This window comes from Periplaneta americana, chromosome 4 (genome assembly GCF_040183065.1).
Source record: "Periplaneta americana isolate PAMFEO1 chromosome 4, P.americana_PAMFEO1_priV1, whole genome shotgun sequence".
Taxonomy (NCBI): domain Eukaryota; kingdom Metazoa; phylum Arthropoda; class Insecta; order Blattodea; family Blattidae; genus Periplaneta; species Periplaneta americana.
In genome coordinates this window covers 14,294,401-14,317,319 of record NC_091120.1, presented here as the reverse complement: position 1 = coordinate 14,317,319, position 22,919 = coordinate 14,294,401, and the positions used below count along the sequence as shown (strand labels likewise).

The 22,919-nt window shown below is 36.4% G+C and overlaps 1 protein-coding gene across 5 annotated transcripts in view; it reads right to left on the bottom strand.

Annotated features, from left to right (window-relative positions):
• The window catches only part of Ranbp16 (Ran-binding protein 16), an 89,095-nt gene that overhangs the window by 4,727 nt on the left and 61,449 nt on the right, over window positions 1-22,919 (bottom strand). For 3 of the 5 annotated variants that reach the window (XM_069822846.1, XM_069822847.1, XM_069822850.1), the window contains exons 17-21: window positions 21,519-21,730; window positions 9,653-9,815; window positions 8,324-8,401; window positions 4,747-4,928; window positions 1,585-1,712 (exon numbers count right to left, since the gene is read on the bottom strand). In XM_069822846.1, coding sequence (XP_069678947.1) covers window positions 1,585-1,712; window positions 4,747-4,928; window positions 8,324-8,401; window positions 9,653-9,815; window positions 21,519-21,730 — 763 coding nt within the window. The remainder of the gene's footprint in view (window positions 1-1,584; window positions 1,713-4,746; window positions 4,929-8,323; window positions 8,402-9,652; window positions 9,816-21,518; window positions 21,731-22,919) is intronic. The other 2 variants (XM_069822848.1, XM_069822849.1) reach the window with 1 other exon arrangement.

Below are 22,919 nucleotides of genomic sequence, written 5' to 3'. Positions count from 1 at the left end.
TTGTTGTTGTTAATATTATAAACAACTGAGAATTAACTCCATATATAGATGAAATTATTGGGGATCATCAGTGTGGTTTTAGGTGCAATAGATCGACTATTGTTCAGATTTTTTCTATTCAACAGATATTGAAGAGAAAATGGGAGCATAAGAATACAGTACATCAGTTATTCATAGATTTCAAAAAGGCATATGACTTGGTTAAGAGAAAAACTTTATATACGGTAATAGCACAGTCTAGTATATACAGTCACAAAGCTTGAGTTGTGATGGTGCTAGGAACAATAGACTGTGCAGGTACTATTTTGCATTGTCTGTAATGAGACGATATTAGCGATCCTAGTGGTTAGCAACTATCTATGGATGCATATTTACTACATACTGAGCTTTGTGACTGTATATAATAGACTGTGGTAATAGTCTTATTGAATTTGGTATTTCCAAGAAACTAGTTCGTCCTTTGAAAAGGTGGAAAAATTTAAATATCTCAGAGGAACAGTAACAAATATAAATGACACTTGGGAGGAAATTAAATGCAGAATAAATATGGGAAATGCTTGTTATTATTCGGTCTAGCTTTTGCCATATCATCAAAAAAGCTGAAAGTTAGAATTTATAAAACAATTATATTACCAGTTATTCTGTATGATTGTGAAACTTGGACTCTCATTTCAGAGAGGAACAGAGGCTAAGGCTGTTTGAGAACAAGGTGCTTAGGAAATTTTTGGGGCTAAGAGGGATAAAGTTACAGGAGAATGTAAAACTGTGATGAAGAATAAACTAATTCTTTGCCATATGACATCTAATGTCTCAACTCCCTTTTACACATAATTCCGCCAGTTGGGCATGGCTAGTCTAGTATATGTATGTTCAAACCTGGCTGAGGGTGATGGACTTTTAAGGACAATAGCATACTTTCTTCAGAAAAGAAGTAAAGCTGGGAGGTTTTTGTTGTAGATTTAAAGAATCCTGTCCCTGATTGAGAGGGCTTCAGAGAAACTTACTGGTGATTCATCACCCACGTTAAAATTAAACTCTGCAGGTGGCACATACAAATTTTACCAACATGTTACTAATGTCAAACATGTACAATTTTGTTCAGTCAGACATGGACAAACAATTTTTCTGATTTATTTGCATCTGGAACAAGTAAAGGAAGATGAACTGAAGTATGTATTACTTCAGTTTTAAACTATAATTTATGAGAAGACGAAAAGTAGGTAGTGTAACGTAAAAAGAATAGGGCTGATAGGCCTAGTTCAAAGGTTTGTAAGTAAATACTTACAGAATTTCCCAACTTATAGTTAAAATAAATGAGGAAAAAATGCTCGTATTTACTTTAAATCACAGGGTCGTCACGCATTGCCTGGATTTACATTACAGCTCAGTGTCTAGGAATCACTAATCCTACCTTTGTCCTTTGACTAAAGGAGTAAGAAACTCAAAATGTTGTTCTCAACACATATCACTATATCCAGAGTTGACTGTATTTAATTTTTACTGTTATTTGATATATCAACATTACACAGGTATTAACATAGCATATTAAACATGCATTCAGTTTTCACAAGAAGTGCTACTTACCTGTCACGATTTTTTGTGAGCAAGTTCCTTTCAATACCGTCCATTAGGTTCTCGAACCACTGTGCCATAGCAGCTTGTTTGTCTGGTGGCTGACTACGAATTATATTCTCACGTAACTGGTTAAAATACTGAAAGAATTAATCATCAATTACTCTGAGGAAACTCAACATTTTATAAAATAATATAATACATGATTTTCTAATTGCTGAGTGACTGGTCATGCAGTGCATGACAGGGAAAGACCAGTAAGAGCGCCTGTTTGCTAAGTTGTCGAGTTGCCTCTTGTGAAGTCAGCTGCCATGAGACCAGTAGAGTTACAACATTAACCACTACATCACATTGGTAGAGCTGAGACGAGATGTTATGGCACCAACCTGCGCGAAGTTTTAAATTGCCGCCCAGCAGGGTAGAGGAGTGGGGGTTGTTTGGGTTACAGTTCTCAAGCTCAGAGTGGCAGGCATATCCGTTTCATCTCTTTCTAAAAACATTCGTCTTACCTTAGTACCACCACTTTCCTACTCAAAGAGTCCGAAGGTACCTAATGAAATTACACTCACTATTCCATCTTTATATTCTTATTCTCCGTCCGAATCAGACAACTGATCTGTGCTGGAATCAGATGTCCCTAAGTTTATGGAAATGTTCTCCAAAATACTGTCCATTGTGTGCTCACTTTCAATGTAATTATTCCCTACTTTCTTCACATAATCATACACTGATATCCATTTTTGGAAGAAGCGATTGCAGAGTCAGCCTCTGCTTATGTGTAGCGTAGAAATTATAGAGGAGTCTTCTTATGACTTCCTCATCAAAAGTGTCTACAGCTGCAACAATCTTCTTCTTCGGCTGTGATTTTTCCGGACTGGAGAAAGAATCTGCTGTTCCTACCTCAATATTTTCCCCTTCTTTTCTAATTTTTGCCAAGGTTCGCTTTGAAATACCAGTGGCAGCCAGTACTCTTGCACACATGCTTTTAAATGAAATTGGTATTCCATTTACAGCCTCTTCTGACATGAATTTCCATACATTGTATGCTATTTCATGTCCTTGACTATGAACTACTCTATGATTTCACACCTTAGACAATGCCATAATGAGGGCGCTCAGAAGGACAATGTTTTCAGTATTAGCAATAGCGGTAGTTGCAGAACGATCTGAACACTCGGAATGCTAGTAACCAACTAACCCGACACCCCTCCAGTTGAGTGTGAGGGCGAGTCCAAGGAAACGAACTAAAATGCGTCCCTCACGCCGGTGCCATAACTCCTCGTCCGGGCTCTAACTTACAAGTGTTCAGAGGAAGAACATGTCTGAATAATGACAACTACACTGAAGAATTAAACACAATAAAATATATAGCACAAGACAATGGATACAACCCTAACATAATAGACACATTAATAAAAAAAGGCAAAACAAAAACAGAACAACCAACACAAACAGCACGCGAGAATAAATACATAACATTAACATATCACAATACGAATACCCACAAAATTGCAACTTCATTCAGAAAACTAAGTACAAGACAGCATACAAAACAAATAATACAACACAGAAATACTTAAATAACCACACTAAACATTCAAATATATATGAGTAGCTTAATATCAAAGACAGACATCTGTAGTCTCCATAGTTTTGATCTAGTGACACTTTTTTGTTTCACAGTGTTCTTTGTAGTATTTTAAAACAATTTATTTTTATAAATATAGTGTTAGAGTTTGTATATAGTTTCACCATAACTGAAAAAAGCATGAAAAAATTTATAAGAATCCTCGTTATCTAAATTTCATCTGAAAGTCAGATGTCCGCCTTTGATACTAAGCTACTCATATAATTCAACTGGAGTTTACAAATTAAAATACAATAGTTGCCCACATTTTTACATAGGACAGACAGGAAGATCCTTTCATACAAGATACAACGAACATATTAAAGCTATAACCAAACCTTACATTACATCAAATTATGCAGATCACATTATCAACAATAATCACGACTACAATAATATAGAAACAGATATGGAAATTTTACACATCACACCAAAAAGTTCACAGTTAAACATCCTAGAACAGTACGAAATATATAAGAATACAATAGCACACCCACAATATATACTTAACACACAACTACAGTTCAATACGCACACATTGTTTGACATCATAGTACGTCATAGCATACAGACGGCCAACCCCCACCATAGGAGCAACACACCCCCACCCCTACCATCGACAACTGCACATCGCAGAGCCAAGATCACCAGTGGTTCAAGAGACACTGAAGACGACGACACATAGCGTCGAAATGGGCCGTCTGTCGAAGGTAAATACCTTTTTAACAATTTTAACACTTTTAACGTGTGACAGAGTAAATTTTATGTTTTTAACAAAGTGTTAACGAGAACTTTAATCAATGACATTATTATTATTATTATTATTATTATTATTACTATCATCATCATTATCATCAACATCCCTCAGCGTATCTCTTACATTTTAAATATATTTTGCTTTTCAGAGAGAGACTGAGGAATAGATATACAGTGTGCCAGCTTATCGGCTCAGTTACCGAATTCGTTTACATTTAGCAAGACCTCTAAAAATGTTGATGATGGAGATATCATTAACGAATGCTTACTAATGTCTGCAGAAGAATTTTGTCCTAATCTAACGAAAATGTATCAGTCCGTTGCAATATCATACAGCACTGTGAGACTCAGAAAGATATTTTGGTAAATAAATATAAAAGTTGATTTATGAACATATAGATGCTTGAAATTATTACAATAATATTTTTATCAAGAATTTAACATTAAAAAGTGTTACTGGTTTGGTCACATTTATAAGCCAGCAATAATATTATAGTTCATGTATTATATTATTCCTTGAAATTTAATACAACTCTGTTTATTAAAATTCTACAATGCACGCCACTCATGCGGCGAGCTTTGCCAGCAGGGCAAGAGCACACTCGTACGGGCAAAGTGTGCACGGGTCTGACGTAGAGGATCAGAGGCAATTGCTAATTTCATAATAAAGTCATCCTAAAAACTAGTGAATTCATTACTAAGAAATTAACGTATTTACATATTAATCTATATTGGTTTCGTCATTTCCTACCAATCTTAAATAAATTTAAAAACATATTTAATATTCATACCTCCTCGTTGAGAAGTATAAGCCCCAAGAGAGGTCGTGACATGGACCACTGATTGCGACAATCTTCAAACATAATCACATTTAAAACGGTACTCAGGATCTGTTGTAATATCTCCGGATGGAGTTCCAGAACCTGTAGGAACATGTCACTGGGTGTGGGTACACCTCTTCGAGTCTTTTTTCCTGCAAAAATCATTAAAAATATACATATCAACAGTGGCACAGCACCAGGAAGACAGGATAGACGGTGTTTGCTCAAAATTTAGTACAGTACACAAAAATCATACAAAATCTATGGCTAAATTATTCATTACTTATAGTGAAACTCGTAAAAATGTGAATTTTCTTTAGCTTTGTACCTCACTGCATAATGATGAGAATCTTCCTTGCTATATTGATCGATGTGCATTAGGTATTTCGGATTAGAATTTTAATTTTCCAGGATGAAAAATTTTTGGGCTAGGTCTTGAGTTCCTATAACGACTGTTAGGCTACAACCGTATCCAGATGGAGGTAGTCAACTCACTTATTATCAGGCAGTGCATTTTCGTTCCCAAACAAGTTAGAAAAGTTATCGGTTAGTATGTCCTGACTTTGACTCTAAATGCGTACGTCAGGATGCTACGAAAGGTAAAAACCTAGTTCGGTACATAATAATAATGGATCATGAAAACTGTAAGCGGGATTGCTACTAAATTGAAATAGTCTGTACAGCTAATTTTTAACCACATAAACACACTAACACTGCGAAACTAGCACTCTACAAAATACTAATGCTACATATGGCAGGAAATACACTCAGGGACAAAAAAAAACCGGACACTTTAATATTTGCTGGTATTTTGCACAACATTATCTTCTCATACAATATTATGGTAGCCATCTGTTGTTATGGAGACGTGTATACATTGTTGATTGTTTTTTGTTTTATAAACAAGCCATTACAACCAAATATTCCAATTTTACTTTCGGAGTCTCAGCTATAACAATTTTGTGTCAACCATTTTTGTGCTTCATTATTCGTATCATTCGTTATTTCTTTATTTTTACATTTTCTGAGTTTAAGTGGGGTTGTAACATTTGTCTTAAAACAAGATGCGACCTGAAGATGTGGCTCGAGCTGTAGCCCTTTACGATGATGGACGCAGTGTACGTTACATTGCAAATGTTATGAATATGGCTAGAAGCATAACCCATGATGCCTTAAAACGGTATAGAGACCCTAGAATATACCAGAAGACCAGGTTCGGGTCGTCCAAGAGCTACAAATCCAAATGATGACAGGTATATGGTGTTGAGAGTTCTTAGGGAGCGCAACCTGCCAGCTACTAGTGTAGCCCAGCAATTTGTTAACATGCATGGACGCCCAATTTCGGCCAAAACAGTTAGAAGGAGGTTGAAAGCAAGTAGACTGATATCAAGTAGACCTGCAACTGGTCCCAGAATTCTCAGGATGCATCGAGTTGAATGACTGCGTTTTGCAAATGATCACAGGGATTGGAGAAATGGACAGTGGAGCTGTGTTCTGTTCACCGATGAGTCCCATTTCAATCTGTGCTCACCTGATGGACGCGAAAGAGTTTGGAGAAGGAGGGGAGAACGATTTTCACAGTGTTGCATTTCCGAAAATGTGCCGTATGGAGGTGGTGGAGTGATGGTTTGGGCAGGAGTGTGTACGGATGCTTGTACAGAGTTGGTTTTTGTTGAAAATGGAAGACTAACAGCTGATAGGTATATAAATGAATGTTTGGCTGATCATGTTGTGCCATTTGGCCAATTTGTAGGCGATAATTTTGTTTTAATGCATGATAATGCACGGCCGCATATTGCCCATGCGGTCGGAGATTATCTCCAAGAAGCGGGAATCCATGTTCTTCCATGGCCAGCAAGGAGTCCAGACATGAACTCAATTGAACACGTGTGAGACATGCTGGGACAGCGTGTTAAGAATAGACGACCGAGACCAGAATCATTACAAGAGTTGAGGTGAGCACTTGGCGAAGAATGGGAACTTATTCCTCAAGAAGACATTGCTAACCAAATTGAGAGCATGCCAACACGTATGGATGCAGTTATTCAAGCCAGAGGGGGTAATACCCGTTATTAAAAAGAGTTTTTAATGTTTAAGGCACCATAAAATGAAAAAACAGTTAGACCAAACGATGCCATAGTTATACGCCCTTTGTAATTTTTTGTAAATTTTCTCATCACAGATTTTTTTTTTTTTCAAATGTTGTCGTATAAGGTGCTAAATGAAACATTATTTTGTTTAAATGGGTTTTGTTTCATTTTGAAATAATTGGCAACAAAATACAAGCAAATATAGAAGTATCCGGTTTTTTTTGTCCCCGAGTGTATAAATTAGATTGATAATAATATTGAACTAGTATATACAATATATATTATAGAACACAATAGTAAACATAATACACATTAATTGTAATTACTCTATATACAATATATACAATTAATTCATTTAACAAAATCAACTCTGTTACGGTCAACAAAAACATGTATTCTAAGATTACTATAGCTGCCAGTAAAAATTTGTTTAAGCTAAGAAAATGTTGCTCCTACGTCACATGACATTATGGGACAAAATAATAACAAAAATCAATATACAAATTAACAATATTTACATTTTACACAATATTATACAAATAATTCATTTATCAAAATCTATGCCATTGCGTGAACGAAAACATATATTTTGAGGTTATGAAATGCAAATCTTTTATGAACATCACATAAAATTTGTTTAAACTAATAAAATGTTCTTAATTCATTTATCAAAATCTATCCTGTTGCAGTAAACGAAAACATATATTCTGAGGTTATGAAATGTAAATCTTTTATGAACATCACATAAAATTTGTTTAAACTAAGAGAATGTTCTTTCTAGGTCATATGACGTTACAGTGGCATATTTATAATACATTACATAATTGTTATTTAATGACCCCATGCACACATGCTTGCAATTCTACCCTGCTTACGCATACACTTGACATAACAGATGTACCAGAAGAAACTACTTGATCTGCCGTACATTTGAGAACAGAAATGCACTGCCTGCTTATTATGAAGTGTTCAAAATCTCTCATTTTTTAACAGAAACTAAAATGAAATATAACTCATCACAAAAAGATGAAGAAAAAACTTCTGGCTCTACAGCAGCAATATAAATAAATATCTTCACCCATATATATATGAAAGTGTTGTGTCTGGAGTTTTACTAGCATATTATTATAAAAGATTTACAAGCAAAAACTAAGAAACATGCAGGAATCTAAACACATTAAAAATTGGGAATGTGTTATGCATGTCTATGTCATCTTAACATCTGGATCAGACAATAGCTCTATGAATCACTAATATCTATCCAAAAATGTTTTCACCATATATAACTAACTATATATCAATATACATCTGAAAAATATTGTATCCACTGTTACACTGATTAAAAAGCAATGGAGAAATTCATTGATGTTGTGTGGGAAAGAATAAAATATTCATATATTTACTTAATTTAACAATGTTATTTACTAATTTCATGTATATTAATAATTTATCCATACCTTTTTGTGTAAGTTGTTTGAACAAGTATGTAACAATATGGTCCAGTGTGGCACAGCAACCAGTACAAACCATTGTATCTGTAAGCAAATAAATGAAAGTGGTTTGCAGTGAGATAAATAATCGAAGTTATCATCATGCATTTACAGTAGCCAAGTTTTTGATGCAAACAAGTATGTCATTGTCATTATCACCACTGTTATCATCATCATTAATAATAATAATAATAATAAAATTATATTTAATATGGCCCCCAGTACTAACCTAACCACTAGTGAAGAAAGACAATCTGTGAGTGACTATACTTTTTTTTTCCTTTCCTTTTTCATGTTTCAGCATAAATGAAAATGACAGTTCATAACGAGTGTAGGAGTGTAGGAAAGGTCAGAGATTTATTCTGAGTGCCAAGATGAAATGAATTTGGCAAAGAGTCATGAGTAGTTACTCAGGAAGGCAATGTTTTCGTTGATCTTTAGGACATGTTGAAGTATGTTTTGCATTTGAGGAAAGTTCTACATTAAACTCCAGCGAATGAAATGAAACATTTATATTTAAAATCAGCACACATGAAATGAAAACATTTCTTTACATATGGCTAACCTGCTTGACTATAGAATGGCACACACTGAACACGAGTTCATCACAACTGTAAGATGTTCACATGCATATCAAATAACGAATCTTTAGTATGTACCACGTTTATGACATGCAAATGCAAGTCTTCATTAACAACGAACTGTAATACACTTCAGAAGTATTTTCTGCAGATATTCAATCTACAACATCAAAACTGTAAAAGCTCTGCTAATATAAAAAGTCTTAACATATCATGCCAATAGTTGAGAAGTTTCCATAGCATGTCTACATGGATATTAAAAGTAAATAATACAAAAGTTATTAACAATGAAAAGAGTGGAGATCATCCAGTGAGCTACAAGAAGTATTTAGATAACTGATACTTTCCACATAACTTGAGACATACTTCTACAATGACAAATAGTGTATATGTAAAGTCTTGCAAAAGTACAGTCACAGACATGTCCAGCTAGACCCCTCTTCTTCTACAAGATCAGTTTTCTTACATGTAATCATGCTCTTTATAAATTTCCATAGTTCTCGTCAATTCCAACATATTTTCTTGTATTTCGGCACAGACAGGATGGGAATCACAAAATAAAAGCCAATAACCACGAACCATGCGAAATGGCAAAATATAGAAAATAGCATCAAATCAGTGCTATGAACATCATTCCTTTTGGGATTATAAAATACAGAAAGAACCAATGATGAACGGCACAGGGTCATGTGAGGATTTCTGTCTGCGACTGTACCTGTGAAGAAATTGAGGTTCGCACCTAGGGCTGTAAGTCCCTCCGAGATGGAGGACAAAATGTAGAGGAACACACGGGGTTCAAGTGTTGACAGGAAACTCATGTGGTCTTGAGCCAAGCACTCCAGTAATACGTAGTATGTCTGAGACAACTTCGGGTAGTCCTGGAAAACAAACATCCACACCATGCATAACAACATGTTGCAGGGCTAATCAGAGAAATTATTCAATTAAGCATGTATGTGACAACTCACAGTGGTTAAAACATTCTACCGGAGCAGTAATGGACTACTGCATAGCAGTACACTAAAAATAATTAGACAATACGTCGGAATGTCTTGGGAATAAAATACACTCAGGGACAAAAAAAACCGGACACTTCTATATTTGCTTGTATTTTGTTGCCAATTATTTCAAAATGAAACAAAACCCATTTAAACAAAATAATGTTTCATTTAGCACCTTATACGACAACATTTGAAAAAAAAAAAAAATCTCTGATGAGAAAATTTACAAAAAAATACAAAGGCATCGTTTGGTCTAATTGTTTTTTCATTTTATGGTGCCTTAAACATTAAAAACTCTTTTTAGTAACGGGTATTACCCCCTCTGGCTTGAATACCTGCATCCATACGTGTTGGCATGCTCTCAATTTGGTTAGCAATGTCTTCTTGAGGAATAAGTTCCCATTCTTTGCCAAGTGCTCGCCTCAACTCTTGTAACGATTCTGGTCTCGGTCGTCTATTCTTAACACGCCGTCCCAGCATGTCCCACATGTGTTCAATTGGGTTTATGTCTGGACTCCTTCTGGCCATGGAAGAACATGGATTCCCACTTCTTGGAGATAATCTCCGACCGCATGGGCAATATGCGGCCGTCCATTATCATGCATTAAAACAAAATTATCGCCTACAAATTGGCTAAATGGCACAACATGATCAGCCAAACATTCATTTATATACCTATCAGCTGTTAGTCTTCCATTTTCAACAAAAACCAACTCTGTACAAGCATCCGTACACACTCCTGCCCAAACCATCACTCCACCACCTCCATATGGCACATTTTTGGAAATGCAACACTGTGAAAATCGTTCTCCCCTCCTTCTCCAAACTCTTTCACGTCCATCAGGTGAGCACAGATTGAAATGGGACTCATCGGTGAACAGAACACAGCTCCACTGTCCATTTCTCCAATCCTGTGATCATTTGCAAAACGCAGTCATTCAACTCGATGCATCCTGAGAAGTCTGGGACCAGTTGCAGGTCTACTTGATATCAGTCCACTTGCTTTCAACCTCCTTCTAACTGTTTTGGCCGAAATTGGGCGTCCATGCATGTTAACAAATTGCTGGGCTACACTAGTAGCTGGCAGGTTGCGCTCCCTAAGAACTCTCAACACCATATACCTGTCATCATTTGGATTTGTAGCTCTTGGACGGCCCGAACCTGGTCCTCTGGTATATTCTAGGGTCTCTCTATACCGTTTTATGGCATCATGGTTCGTGCTTCTAGCCATATTCATAACATTTGCAATGTAACGTACACTGCGTCCATCATCGTAAAGGGCTACAGCTCAAGCCACATCTTCAGGTCGCATCTTGTTTTAAGACAAATGTTACAACCCCACTTAAACTCAGAAAATGTAAAAATAAAGAAATAACGAATGATAACGATAATGAAGCACAAAATGGTTGAGACAAAATTGTTATAGCTGAGACTCCGAAAGCAAAATTGGAATATTTGGTTGTAATGGCTTGTTTATAAAACAAAAAACAATCAACAATGTATACACGTCTCCATAACAACAGATGGCTACCATAATATTGTATGAGAAGGTAATGTTTTGCAAAATACCAGCAAATATTAAAGTGTCCGGTTTTTTTTGTCCCTGAGTGTAAAATTGAACATTAATTCAGGAAAGAGAGAGCTAATATAAAAATAAAACAGACCATGGCCATTACATTAAAACTAAAAGAATAACGATTTCAACAAGTTCGTAATATGTCCAACATCTCCTTCCTAATGTTTTGAAATTTTAACGGTTAACATTATGTTGACGTCAGTAGCGAAGTATGTTCACATTCGTAAAATTGGGAAAGAATCGTAAGAAATCGAACATATTCTTTTAACAATAAGACACAATATTTCCCAATCTGTTAAAGATTTATCATTTCGTAGCTCCTATGATAGTCAATCAATCGCGCTGTAATTTTTCAATTGATAGCACAATGTATAAGGAAAGCACAGAAAAAAATTCGAAATGAAAATCTTTTTTGAAAAGTGACAAGAAAAAAAACTTAACTTCGATGTGATCTATTCAGAATAGACTTTTATACCTTTAGAAGTTGTTAAGCAGCAAGAGAAATGTTGAGAAAGTTATTAAAGTTATGGTTTATTTAACGACGCTCGAAACTGCAGAGGTTATATCAGCATCGCCGGATGTGCTGGAATTTTGTCCTTCAGGAGTACTTTTACATGCCAGTAAATCTACTGACATGAGCCTGTCGCATTTAAGCACACTTAAATGCCATAGACCTGGCCCGGGATCAAACCCGCAACCTTAGGCATAGAAGGCCAGCGCTATATCAACTTGCCAACCAGGTCGACTTGTTCAAAAGAATGGAAATTACTTTTAAATGTTGTCGCTACTCAAATTCTTTTCTGGATTCCAAGTTACAGTGAGTTAAAGTACAGTTTTTGCTTGGTGGAGTACTCACAACTCAGCTTTTTGTCTGTTGGAATCACAGCGAAAAATTCTTTCCTGAGGCTTCTTATACTTCGGCCTGAATAATTTATCCATCTTGAGCTGTTATAAGTAGATGAATATTGTCCACAGTGGTGAATCTCAAACGAAATGCCATGTTTTAACACCAAATTGGACCTAAGGTAAACTTCGTTCGCATCCATGTTATCTGCCTAGATATAGCGGGTCTGCTACTGAAATAAAGTGAGGAGAATGGCTCTTTCATCAATGAAGTCAACACACCATTAACTGTTTTGTGGACCAAGAGAGTGTGGAAACTCTCTATTAAGCCTTTTTATCACCACTTACGGAAGAGTTTTTAATTCTTAATCATTCTCACTCTATTCATGAGATTTGCTTAAAGTAACTTGCAATCTTTCTAATTATAAGACTCAATGAACCTTACTGCTCTATTGAATTTTTGTGTTATTTTGATATTTTCTCAAACATATTAAAAGATGCAATTCTATAAGTATAAATTACGACTTAAATAAATTTAACATCATTCTCAAAGTTAAAATCATACATGAAATATGTGGAAGTTCTATTATATACATACAAAAAAAGAGGTACAATGAATCTGCCACACCAATACCGCAACAAGAACAACATAGTAAACTATATTCACTTTATGTTGTTATTTTAGTGTCCAATACGAGGGGTAGCCCAGACGGAATGCTTTACTCCCCTAAAAAATATCGTGGTCTTTCGTTAATGAAAGCATCTTGGGAAGCTTATGTGCAACACATAAATATCTGTAATACTCTTCTTCGTGTTGATGACTCCCATCTCCACAATGTTAGGGACCTTGTAAGTGAAAAAGCTTCTGCTCTGTCAAAATTGAATATCACAGCTATTGATGCTATCAACTGGTCAGGTCGTAAAATTCGTAAACACTTAAGAAATGACGCATTCCAAACTTGGACAAACCATACCTTGCGTGGTAAAGGGGTTATTGTTTATAGTGATCTCCCCAAGGCTAACTCATGGGTAAGCAATCGAAAGGGCCTATCTTCCTCAGAATGGACCAATGCTTTAAAAATGTCAAGCAATATTTCGGCGGTTCGCGCAATACCGGGCAGAACTCTAAGCACAACCCGCTGCCGTCATCCAGACTGTAGCGAGCTTGAAACACTTGGACACGTGCTTGGACAATGCCCCAAAGGCGAGCTGCTGATCAATGCTAGACATCATCGTGTACGACATGCTTTGGCGATATCGTTAAAAACTTTAAATTGGGAGATTCATGAGGAAGTACATTGTGTATCATCAGACAGTTCTTTTAGACGGGCAGACATTATTGCCATCAACGGACGCTTAAAACGGGCTCTTGTTCTTGACCCTACTATCCGTTTCGAAAGAAACCTAAATCAGGCCACCGAAGTTGATATTGAGAAGAAGTCCATATATGAACCTTGTCTGCCGTATCTTTCTCAAAAGTACGTCCCTCTTAAACAATGGTCCGTCATTGGTTTGCTGTTTGGCAGTAGAGGTTCAATCACAAAATTCACGTGGAATTATCTTAAGGAACTTCACATTCCTTTTGATTATGTAATGTCTATTCTTATAAATATTATCAAGGATTCTCTTCAAATATTACATCATCATCTCTATTTCAATTAATCAACTTATATTTGCCTTCAACAATTAACTTTCTTTTTTCTTTAATGTATCACATCACATTATATTGTACATGTTTATTGTATTCAGGACCCTTGTGGTCACTCAAAATTCTTTGAGCTGATGTCTATAATTTAGAAATTTATTATCACCTCGAAAAAATGAAGCTGCGACCATGAAACTTGGTGATGATGTTAGTCCTTTTCTACATATTCACCCTTCAATGCGACACATTTTTCCCAACAATGGATGACTTGACGGAGGCCTTGGTTGTAGAAATCTGCATTTTGGCTGTTTCATCTCAAAAACCACCTCGTCGTCATTCTGGAAATGCCTGCCACGCAATGGTTTCTTCATCCGAGGAAAGAGGAAGAAGTCACTGGCTGCCATATCAGGAGAATACGGGGGGTGAGGCAAAATTTGATAGGCTAAAGAAGCAGCATGTGTGACTGTGTCCTGTGCAGAATGAGCTGGGACGTTGTCATGAAGCAAAAGGACCCCTTGGACAGCTTCCCACGACGCTTCGTCTTGATAGCCTCCAGTAACCTCGTCAGGAGATTTCGGTAGTATGCTCCTGTGATGGTTTGCCCCTTCTGAGCATAATCTGTCAGCACCACACCTTGGATGTCCCAAAAAACACTCAGCATCACCTTGCCCGATGATGGTTGGGTCTTCGCCTTTTTCGGCGGTGGTGAATCCACGTGAATCATCTCCCATATTCTCCTGATATGGCAGCCAGTGAATTCTTCCTCTTTCCTCGGATGAAGAAGCCATTGCGTGGCAGGCATTTCCAGAATGACGACGAGGTGATTTTTGAGGTGGAACATTTCCTGAACAGCCAAAATGCAGACTACAACCAAGGCCTCCGTCAAGGCATCCATCGTTGGGAAAAATGTGTCATGTTGAAGGGAGAATATGTAGAAAAGGACTAACACCATCACCAAGTTTCATGGTCACAGCTTCATTTTTTTCGAGGTGATAATTAAAACTTTATGTCTACCCCTCGTACAACACACACAAATGTAAACTACACATACTTTCTCACTACATACAATATTTATGTATTATCTATTAAACTGTCATTACGAAAGTTTGTGTAAAAAAAAATGGTGTGAAGTTTGTTGGGGAGGAATCTGAAGAAGAAATAAACATCTCTACAGTGTTTAGGCAAATGGCAGACGAAATAGTTAACTAGGGATAATCTGTCAGTGTGGCAGCATATATGTCGCTTTTGATCCTCTCTTAAAAAAAGAGGTTAACTTTAAATCCAACCTTTGTGGATTAAGATTTGAAAATTTCCGCAGTATCAATAGAGAAGATATTTCTGTACAGTGAAGTATGAGAAGTCCAAATTTATCAATTTTAAGATTATAGCACTGCTGAAATCCTTTGGATGAGATTTATCTGAAAGTATACTTTGTTAAGTTCTGGGATGGCTGATTTCGGATTTAATGAATTTATTTCAAAAGAAGATGAAAATATATTAGGGAGAACTACAATGAGCTCCATATAATTCTGTTTAGTTCTGTGTGTGTTATAATTTTAAAAGTTGTTGTTTTCTAATGCCAGGCGTTTGACAATAAAGTCATTTGACCTCTTGCACTCCAATATTTTTCAAAGATATTATCATGACCAGCCACTAAAGCACAGATTTTGAGGTGTTCCGAATCCATTTCTTGGTTTGAGTTGCACAATGGGCAGTTAGGGGACTGATATATTCCAATTCTATGCAGGTGTTTGGCCAAACAATCATGGCCTGTTGCCAACCTAAATGCAGCTACAGACGATTTTCGTGGTAAATCGGGAATTAACTGTGTATTATGATGTAGAGAGTTCCATTTTTTCCCTTGAGATTGTGTTATCAAAATTTGTTTGTTGAAGTCTAAGTATGCAGATTTAATAAATCTTTTCACAGAGTAATACGTAGATTTAGTAACAGGTCTGTAAGTAGCAGTGCTGCCCTTCTTTGCTAAAGCATCTGCGTTCTCGTTTCCCAGGATTCCACAATGGGATGGTATCCATTGGAATACAATTCTTTTATTGAGTGATATTAATTGAGACAACATTTTAGTTATTTCTGCTGTTTGAGATGAAGGTGTGTGTTTAGAGACTATTGATAGAATAGCTGCTTTGGAGTCTGATAATATAACTGCATTCTTAAATTTATTGATGTGGCATAGAAGATTCCTGAGACTTTCACTTATTGCAATGATTTCTCCATCAAAACTTGTTGTTCCATACCCAAGAGATCTATAAAGTGAGAAGAGACAGCATGTAACACCTGCACCGGCACCTTGTTTTCTGGAGATCAAGGATCCGTCGGTGTATAAATGAAGCCAGTTTTGTGGAGGGTACCTAATATTAATTGTCTCTAAAGACAATTGATTCATTATTTCAGTGTTTACTTCTGATTTCAGCATTTCTTCTGTTAAATATATTCTATTTTAATAGAGTTAAAGGGTTTGGTTTAATTTGTAAGTTTTCTTTTAAATTCGGGATATTGATTTTCTGTTTTAAGTCTTGAACCATGGATATGAAACTTTTTTGAGTTTTCAATCTACAGAGAGGAGTTAATGAATGCCAATTGTACACTATGGTTCCACTATACCAGAAATAAAAAGAATAAGTTTGTAACTTTACCAAGTATGAAAGAAAAAAATTGAATTTTTTATGGTGTATCCTAAAGTGATAAAATGGACTCATCATGCAATACCTGTGATGTAGTGATGGGCAGAATTGAATAATCTGTTCTCGAATAATATTAAGAATTGAAAATTTATTCAAATAAAAATTCTCGAATACTTTTATCATTTGAATAATGATTTGATTACTCAACCAGTAGGTTCTCGCTTCTCGGTTCTCTTATCAAACATCCAGCATGACAGTGATAACGATAGTAATGTGTAGACTTCGTTGAATTGCCACACGCAGCATGCAATAGGTTGCCGATGTACGGTAGTATAGAAGAGGTGAGCGACCTCCCGGTCTCGTAGTATAAGCAGTTCATGTTAAGAGTTGTGACCGGTCCAAATAGATAGAGCAGCTACAGCTAATGTATACTATGTAAGCACTTGTTTTTGCATTACTGTGGCTGGAATAGTCAAAGCTTAACATTTGTTCAGTGCAGACAAGAATTCAACCAAACATTCTACAATGAGAGTGTTGCTGTTCCAAAGAATTGCCCCTGGAATACCCTTACCCCCGCAGCCAATCTTGACCCGTTGGAAAACGTGGTTGGATGCTGTTAATTATTATGCAGAATATTACGGCAAAATAATGGAAGTAATTTATGCATTGGATAGCACAGACAGTTCCGCTGTTGCAGCTGTAAAATCATTGCCTTCTGAACAGCTATTGGAAGATATTCTGTTCATTGATTCTAATTTTCAAATTGTGTCCAAAAGCATCATTCTGTTAGAATCGTCTAAACTACAACTCTCAGAAGCCTTTAATATAGTGTATAAAGTATCACAAACCGTTATCCAAAATAACAATTCACTAATTTCAGAAAAAGTGAAATGTAAGTTGAGAAACATTATTGCCACAACTTCGTATTATAAATGATGTACTATCAGGTCGCGACAAGACGTCTGAAGTTGGTGTACTAAAAAGTAGTGGCTTTCCGTTCTTCAAATATGCACCTATTACATCGTGTGATGTTGGACGTACATTTTCCCAATATAAAAACTGTTTGAGTGACCATCGGAGGAGGTTCACTTTGCAGTCGCTCAAAATGTACGTAACTCTTCACTGCAATGCACATATTCAAGGATGATGTGAGTATCTTACATTAAATTTTAAGAGTTAATATATCTCACTACAAAATAATTGTGTATTTACATGTTTAGACATTTCCTACTTCAATGATCATTCAGTGTATTTATTGAATGCAGGATACAAGTTTTATTGTAACCGCAGTATACTGCTCAGTGTTTACATCAGAGGCATACTCCATCCGTTGCACGTCCCCTTCTCATACAGTCTATACCGAGTGCATAGTAAATCTTATGATTCTCGTGGCAATTCTACGAAGTCTAGTAATGTGTAACTACATATGCTGGTATATAGCTATCTGCAACTTCCGATAAAGAAGTTTATTTCTGCATTCCATAATTACACGAGAGAAAGAAAGAGAAGAGAAGAGAGGTGAGACAGGCAAAGAAGATTTGGAGCAAGTCTTTATTGCACGCAACTACCTCATTTTTGTGGCTGAATGTATACGATTGATGAGCAATCGGTTTTCTCATTTTTCACTTCACGCAGCATCTACAATCTGAGTAAATTATTCGAATACTTGTTCATAATTTGAGATATATCTCGAGAACTTACAAGAACCGAATAATTCGTATTTTTTTATTCGAATACTCCCAGCACTACTCTGATGTACAGATTTAAATATGTGCTATATGGTGATGCTATAATCAGTATGTCTCAAGTTGATTATAATGCAGAGTTGGTTATTTAACGACACTATATCAACTACAGTAGAGCCTCTATTATCCATGGTAATGAAGGGGGTGGACTGAACGGTTAATCGAAAAGATCGGATAATCCATACTATCATATATTTTCATAAATTAAGTGCACAGTCTAAAGGCCCATTCACAATGAAAATTAAACAAAAATATAACGTAAGCATAAAACCTTGTGTCCATGTTATTTAATGAAAGCATTCACAATGAATTACATAAGCATAAACTTAATCTTAATCATAAGACGTTAACATGAAAGTTTGCAAACTCCAAACTTTCATGCTTATGTTTATGCGATTTGGAAACAGTACACAAGCGGAAAGCGTGTTTTCACTTTTTGTTTAACATCTCATGGGCTTTCCTACAGGCAATATTTTGATCTATTGGCCGTGATGATAGCTAGGCGCGCAACATGGAATCATATGACGAAAAGTTGATTATTTTACATCTCCGTTTCTTTGATTTCAAGTATTGAAAGCCATATACTGATGCCATTGTAGTTATTAGAAATATAAATTGAGTAGCTACATCGTCAGTCATTGTGCAATTCTCCATTTTTATGTAATAGATTCTGTAGTTTTGTTGATTCGGTATGTTTGTTTTCACACACGTGTTATGTTTACGTTATGTTTAATTTTCATTGTGAATGGGCCTTGGCTACTTAAGTTTGTGGCATATGTTTATGTGCTTATGTTAATGTTTACGTTATGTTTAATTTTCATTGTGAATGGGCCTTGGCTACTTAAGTTTGTGGCATATGTTTATGTGCTTATGTTAATGTTTACATTATGTTTAATTTTCATTGTGAATGAGCCTTTAGACTTAGGTCTATAGTTCCGAAATTTTCTACGTGCTCTTATGTTTAACAAGCTAGTTAGTGGATCAGAAGTTCACTAGTTTAAATTTGGTTGTCAATGACGGGTTTTAAGTGACAAGGAAATCTTTGTGATAGTTGTCAGAGGAAAGATAAGAGTAGAGGTATCGTGTTGTAGATTTACATTCTCGTACTTTATACACTTTATCTTTGTTTTATAATAAATAGCGCACAGTTGTAAATTGTAATGCCAATCTTGTATTGTAATTCGATATGAGCTATAGATTCTACATGTACTTTTTTTTTCGATACTAAGATGAACACATTTTTTCGAAACTCTTTAAAGACATTTTGCATAGAAGTTAAACAGTACTGCAACTCGAACAGTAGGACAAAGACCAAATGATGCACGGGTTTGCAATTGTGTGAAAGATACTGAGGTCATTTCTTTGAAAGCAGATAGATCTAGTGACTATTTTATAAGTTGGGAAAAACACCCCCTCCCACAAGTAACTGCATCTGTTGCTGGAAGTGTGCAGAAGAATTCCTACGACATATCGTGTAATGGTAAGGGCTTATAGAAAAATGGGACGAGAAAAGCAGTCAGATAATCCGCCGATCGGTTAATAGGGTGACGGAAAATCGGGGTTCTACTGTACTAGGTTATTTAGCATGGATGGAATTTGTGATAGCAAAATGGAATTTGACTAGATGAGACTGAGAATTCGCCATGTGGTTACCTGACTTTCACCTTACAGTTGGGGAAAATCTCGGAAAAACACAAGCTAACCAGCTCAAGCGGATATTAAGCCTAGACCCAGGCACAGCTCTAGATTGTAAGCAAATATGTTACTGTCTGGGCTAAGCTGGTGGCATACAGACAGAGATAGCCAAACCGACATTCTTACTGAGTTGCGAGTTGCTGTGTGGCAAGCAGTGCATTGCATCTTGTCTATTTTAAGACGTAAAATTTGAAATTTTTTTAACCATATGAGCTAGATCTAATTTATCTATATAGCCTTTGTACAAAGTTTCATCTCATTTTGTCCAAAATTATATTAATTACTAAATTTTTGTATACATATTTAAATTGTATTCTGAAAAATCACTACTACTCAAATTAAAAAATTGATGCCTTAAATTTGTTACATATAATTTTCAAACTTACTGAAACATAATTTGCTATTTACTTTTCCAGATTATTCCTCAAGAGCTAAGAAAAAATATATTTTAGTCAGTCGTAGTATAATAATCACATTTTGATTGACATTTTGGTTTCAAAATGACTTACTTTTAAGCACTAAAAAATATTTTTTACGTACTAAACTTTCTTTCACGCAATCTTACTTAAAGTGGAAATATTCAAAACAAAGACTTTTAAACTCTTCATTATTTATTGTAAATACTGACAACACAAGTCCTGCACCGTGACGTTGTGGTCTAAGGCATCCTGCCTAGGACTCGCGATATGGAATGCACGCTGGTTTGAGTCCTCATGGGGAAAGAAATTTTCTCATGAACTTTCGGCTGGTGTATGGGTTGGTGTCCTCCTAGTATCGTGATGTTAGGTAGCGAAATTCGGTTGTGAAAACCAGCTATAGCTTGCCCAAGTCAAGTCTGCGAGTGGGGATATCGGGATGGAATGTAGAGGCAAAACACAGTTGCCACATAGGTCACTTGACGTTCAGATTTCAACGTGTGCACATCCTTTAAAATACACTACGGAGCGCACGCATTTTTTGTCCTTGTCTTCAGATAAAGGCAACAGTTACGCTGTCTCCCAGCCTCCCCCCTCATGCAACTTTCTCCACGCTTGCCAATCAGAACGTCAAACTTCATTGTCAAGCAGAAGTAGAAGTACAGTATATTTCAAAGCGTCTTAAATTGTTACCGCTCTATGAACTGAAGCACAGTAGGAAAGCTTTGCTGTCATATGAGACTGTACTGGTCTCCTCTCGTTACCGCCTCCTTTCACTACAGAACTGCCTCCAACTTCCCCTCTCGGCTCGCAGACTTAACTTGGTCGAGCTGTATAACAGCTGGGGGGATCATCGTGCTAACCACACAAAACCTCCGTTCTGGTTGGATGATCGTCCACCTCTGCTTCAGCATGTGAACGTGAGGCCAGCACCCGGTCACACTAGAAGTAGCCTATACTCCCACACATGCACACACATAAATTAATTTCTAAATTGAAAACACTCGTGTAATCATACCAGCAAATCTGATTGCGGTATAGACAGCAGCAGCTTGACAAATGTGTTGAGAGCATTATCAAGAGCTTCATCTCCATAAAGACGGAACACTCCAAAGTTGACATAGCTGCCACACAAAGCGGCCTTCAGCATCGAGAAACAGATGGAGATACCCTTCAATTTCATAGGGTATATCTGATCTTTGGGTACTTCTACACTCAGAATATGGGTACCTGTTGAGAAAAAGCACATTTTTGTATACATATATAATTTCTTGAACAAAACTTTCACAGGGAACTCTCAAGATATATTAAAATATAAATTTGGATATTAAAAAGCATGCATTTAACAAGTATAATATTTACAACGCGACCAAGGTGGGACCGGTCGTGGCAAAATGAGCAACTCCGTGCTCGCTGCGTATGTTTACTGCTGGAGTGTCGTCACATCCAATGCCTAGCATTTCAATCTGGTCGCAATGCCGCATGTAGGAAGACGCGTGTTTCGTAGCCAAGCGCGGAGCATTATTTATAATGCCATGAAGTTTTGTGATCAAGAAAAGACAACGGGTTTATGCCTACCTCTGTCGAAGGCAACAGAGCGTTCTGCAGCTATTGTGAAGTTAAATAAGGAAACAGTAGGATTAGAAAGGAAGGTGAAGAATGTGAGGACAAGAGTGTAGAAATATTGACACCAAGCAAAGTTAGACGATCTCCTGCAAATGGACAAATGTATCATAAGAAGAAAAGTTTATAAATATTATAGTCTCTACAAAGAGCTTCCAACATTAGGAAAGTTGCATAAATTTTGTAAGAGAGAGATAGGTTTTAAAGGGTGCAAGGAAACTTTACGAAAGCTCATACTATCCATAGGGTTTGCAATAAAAAAATGTAGAGATAAAAGGAAGTATCTAATAGAACGTTCGCATGTAGTAGCCCGTTATTTATCTGGACGAAACATGCTTCCATACCCATTACACTGTCCAAAAGTGTTGGCAAGACGTAAACTTGTCAGGAGTTTATACAAATAGCAGTGCAAGTTAACGACTTGCTGGAGGTAGTGATGGTTTTATACCAGGTGCTTTCCTCATATATGATGTCCGGAGTCTGGCTACTTTAAAGTGCTAATGTAAGAAATGTATATCAAATGCAATATTGTATAGATTACAGTACCTACACTAGTTCACGCTACTTTCGATTCATGTTCCCTCCTTTATGAACACCGATATTGTGGTGTGTTTTCTGAATAGATTCCTATGTGTTTAAGCATATTATAAAATAAAACTAAACAATAAAGTTAACTATATATACGAACATATAACATATAAAGCGTGTTAATAATAAGCAAGAGCACAGTTCAGCATGTGCTTCATTTTGCATCTGATGCAGACTTTACAACACGGCCTGTGTTGTGAAGCGAATC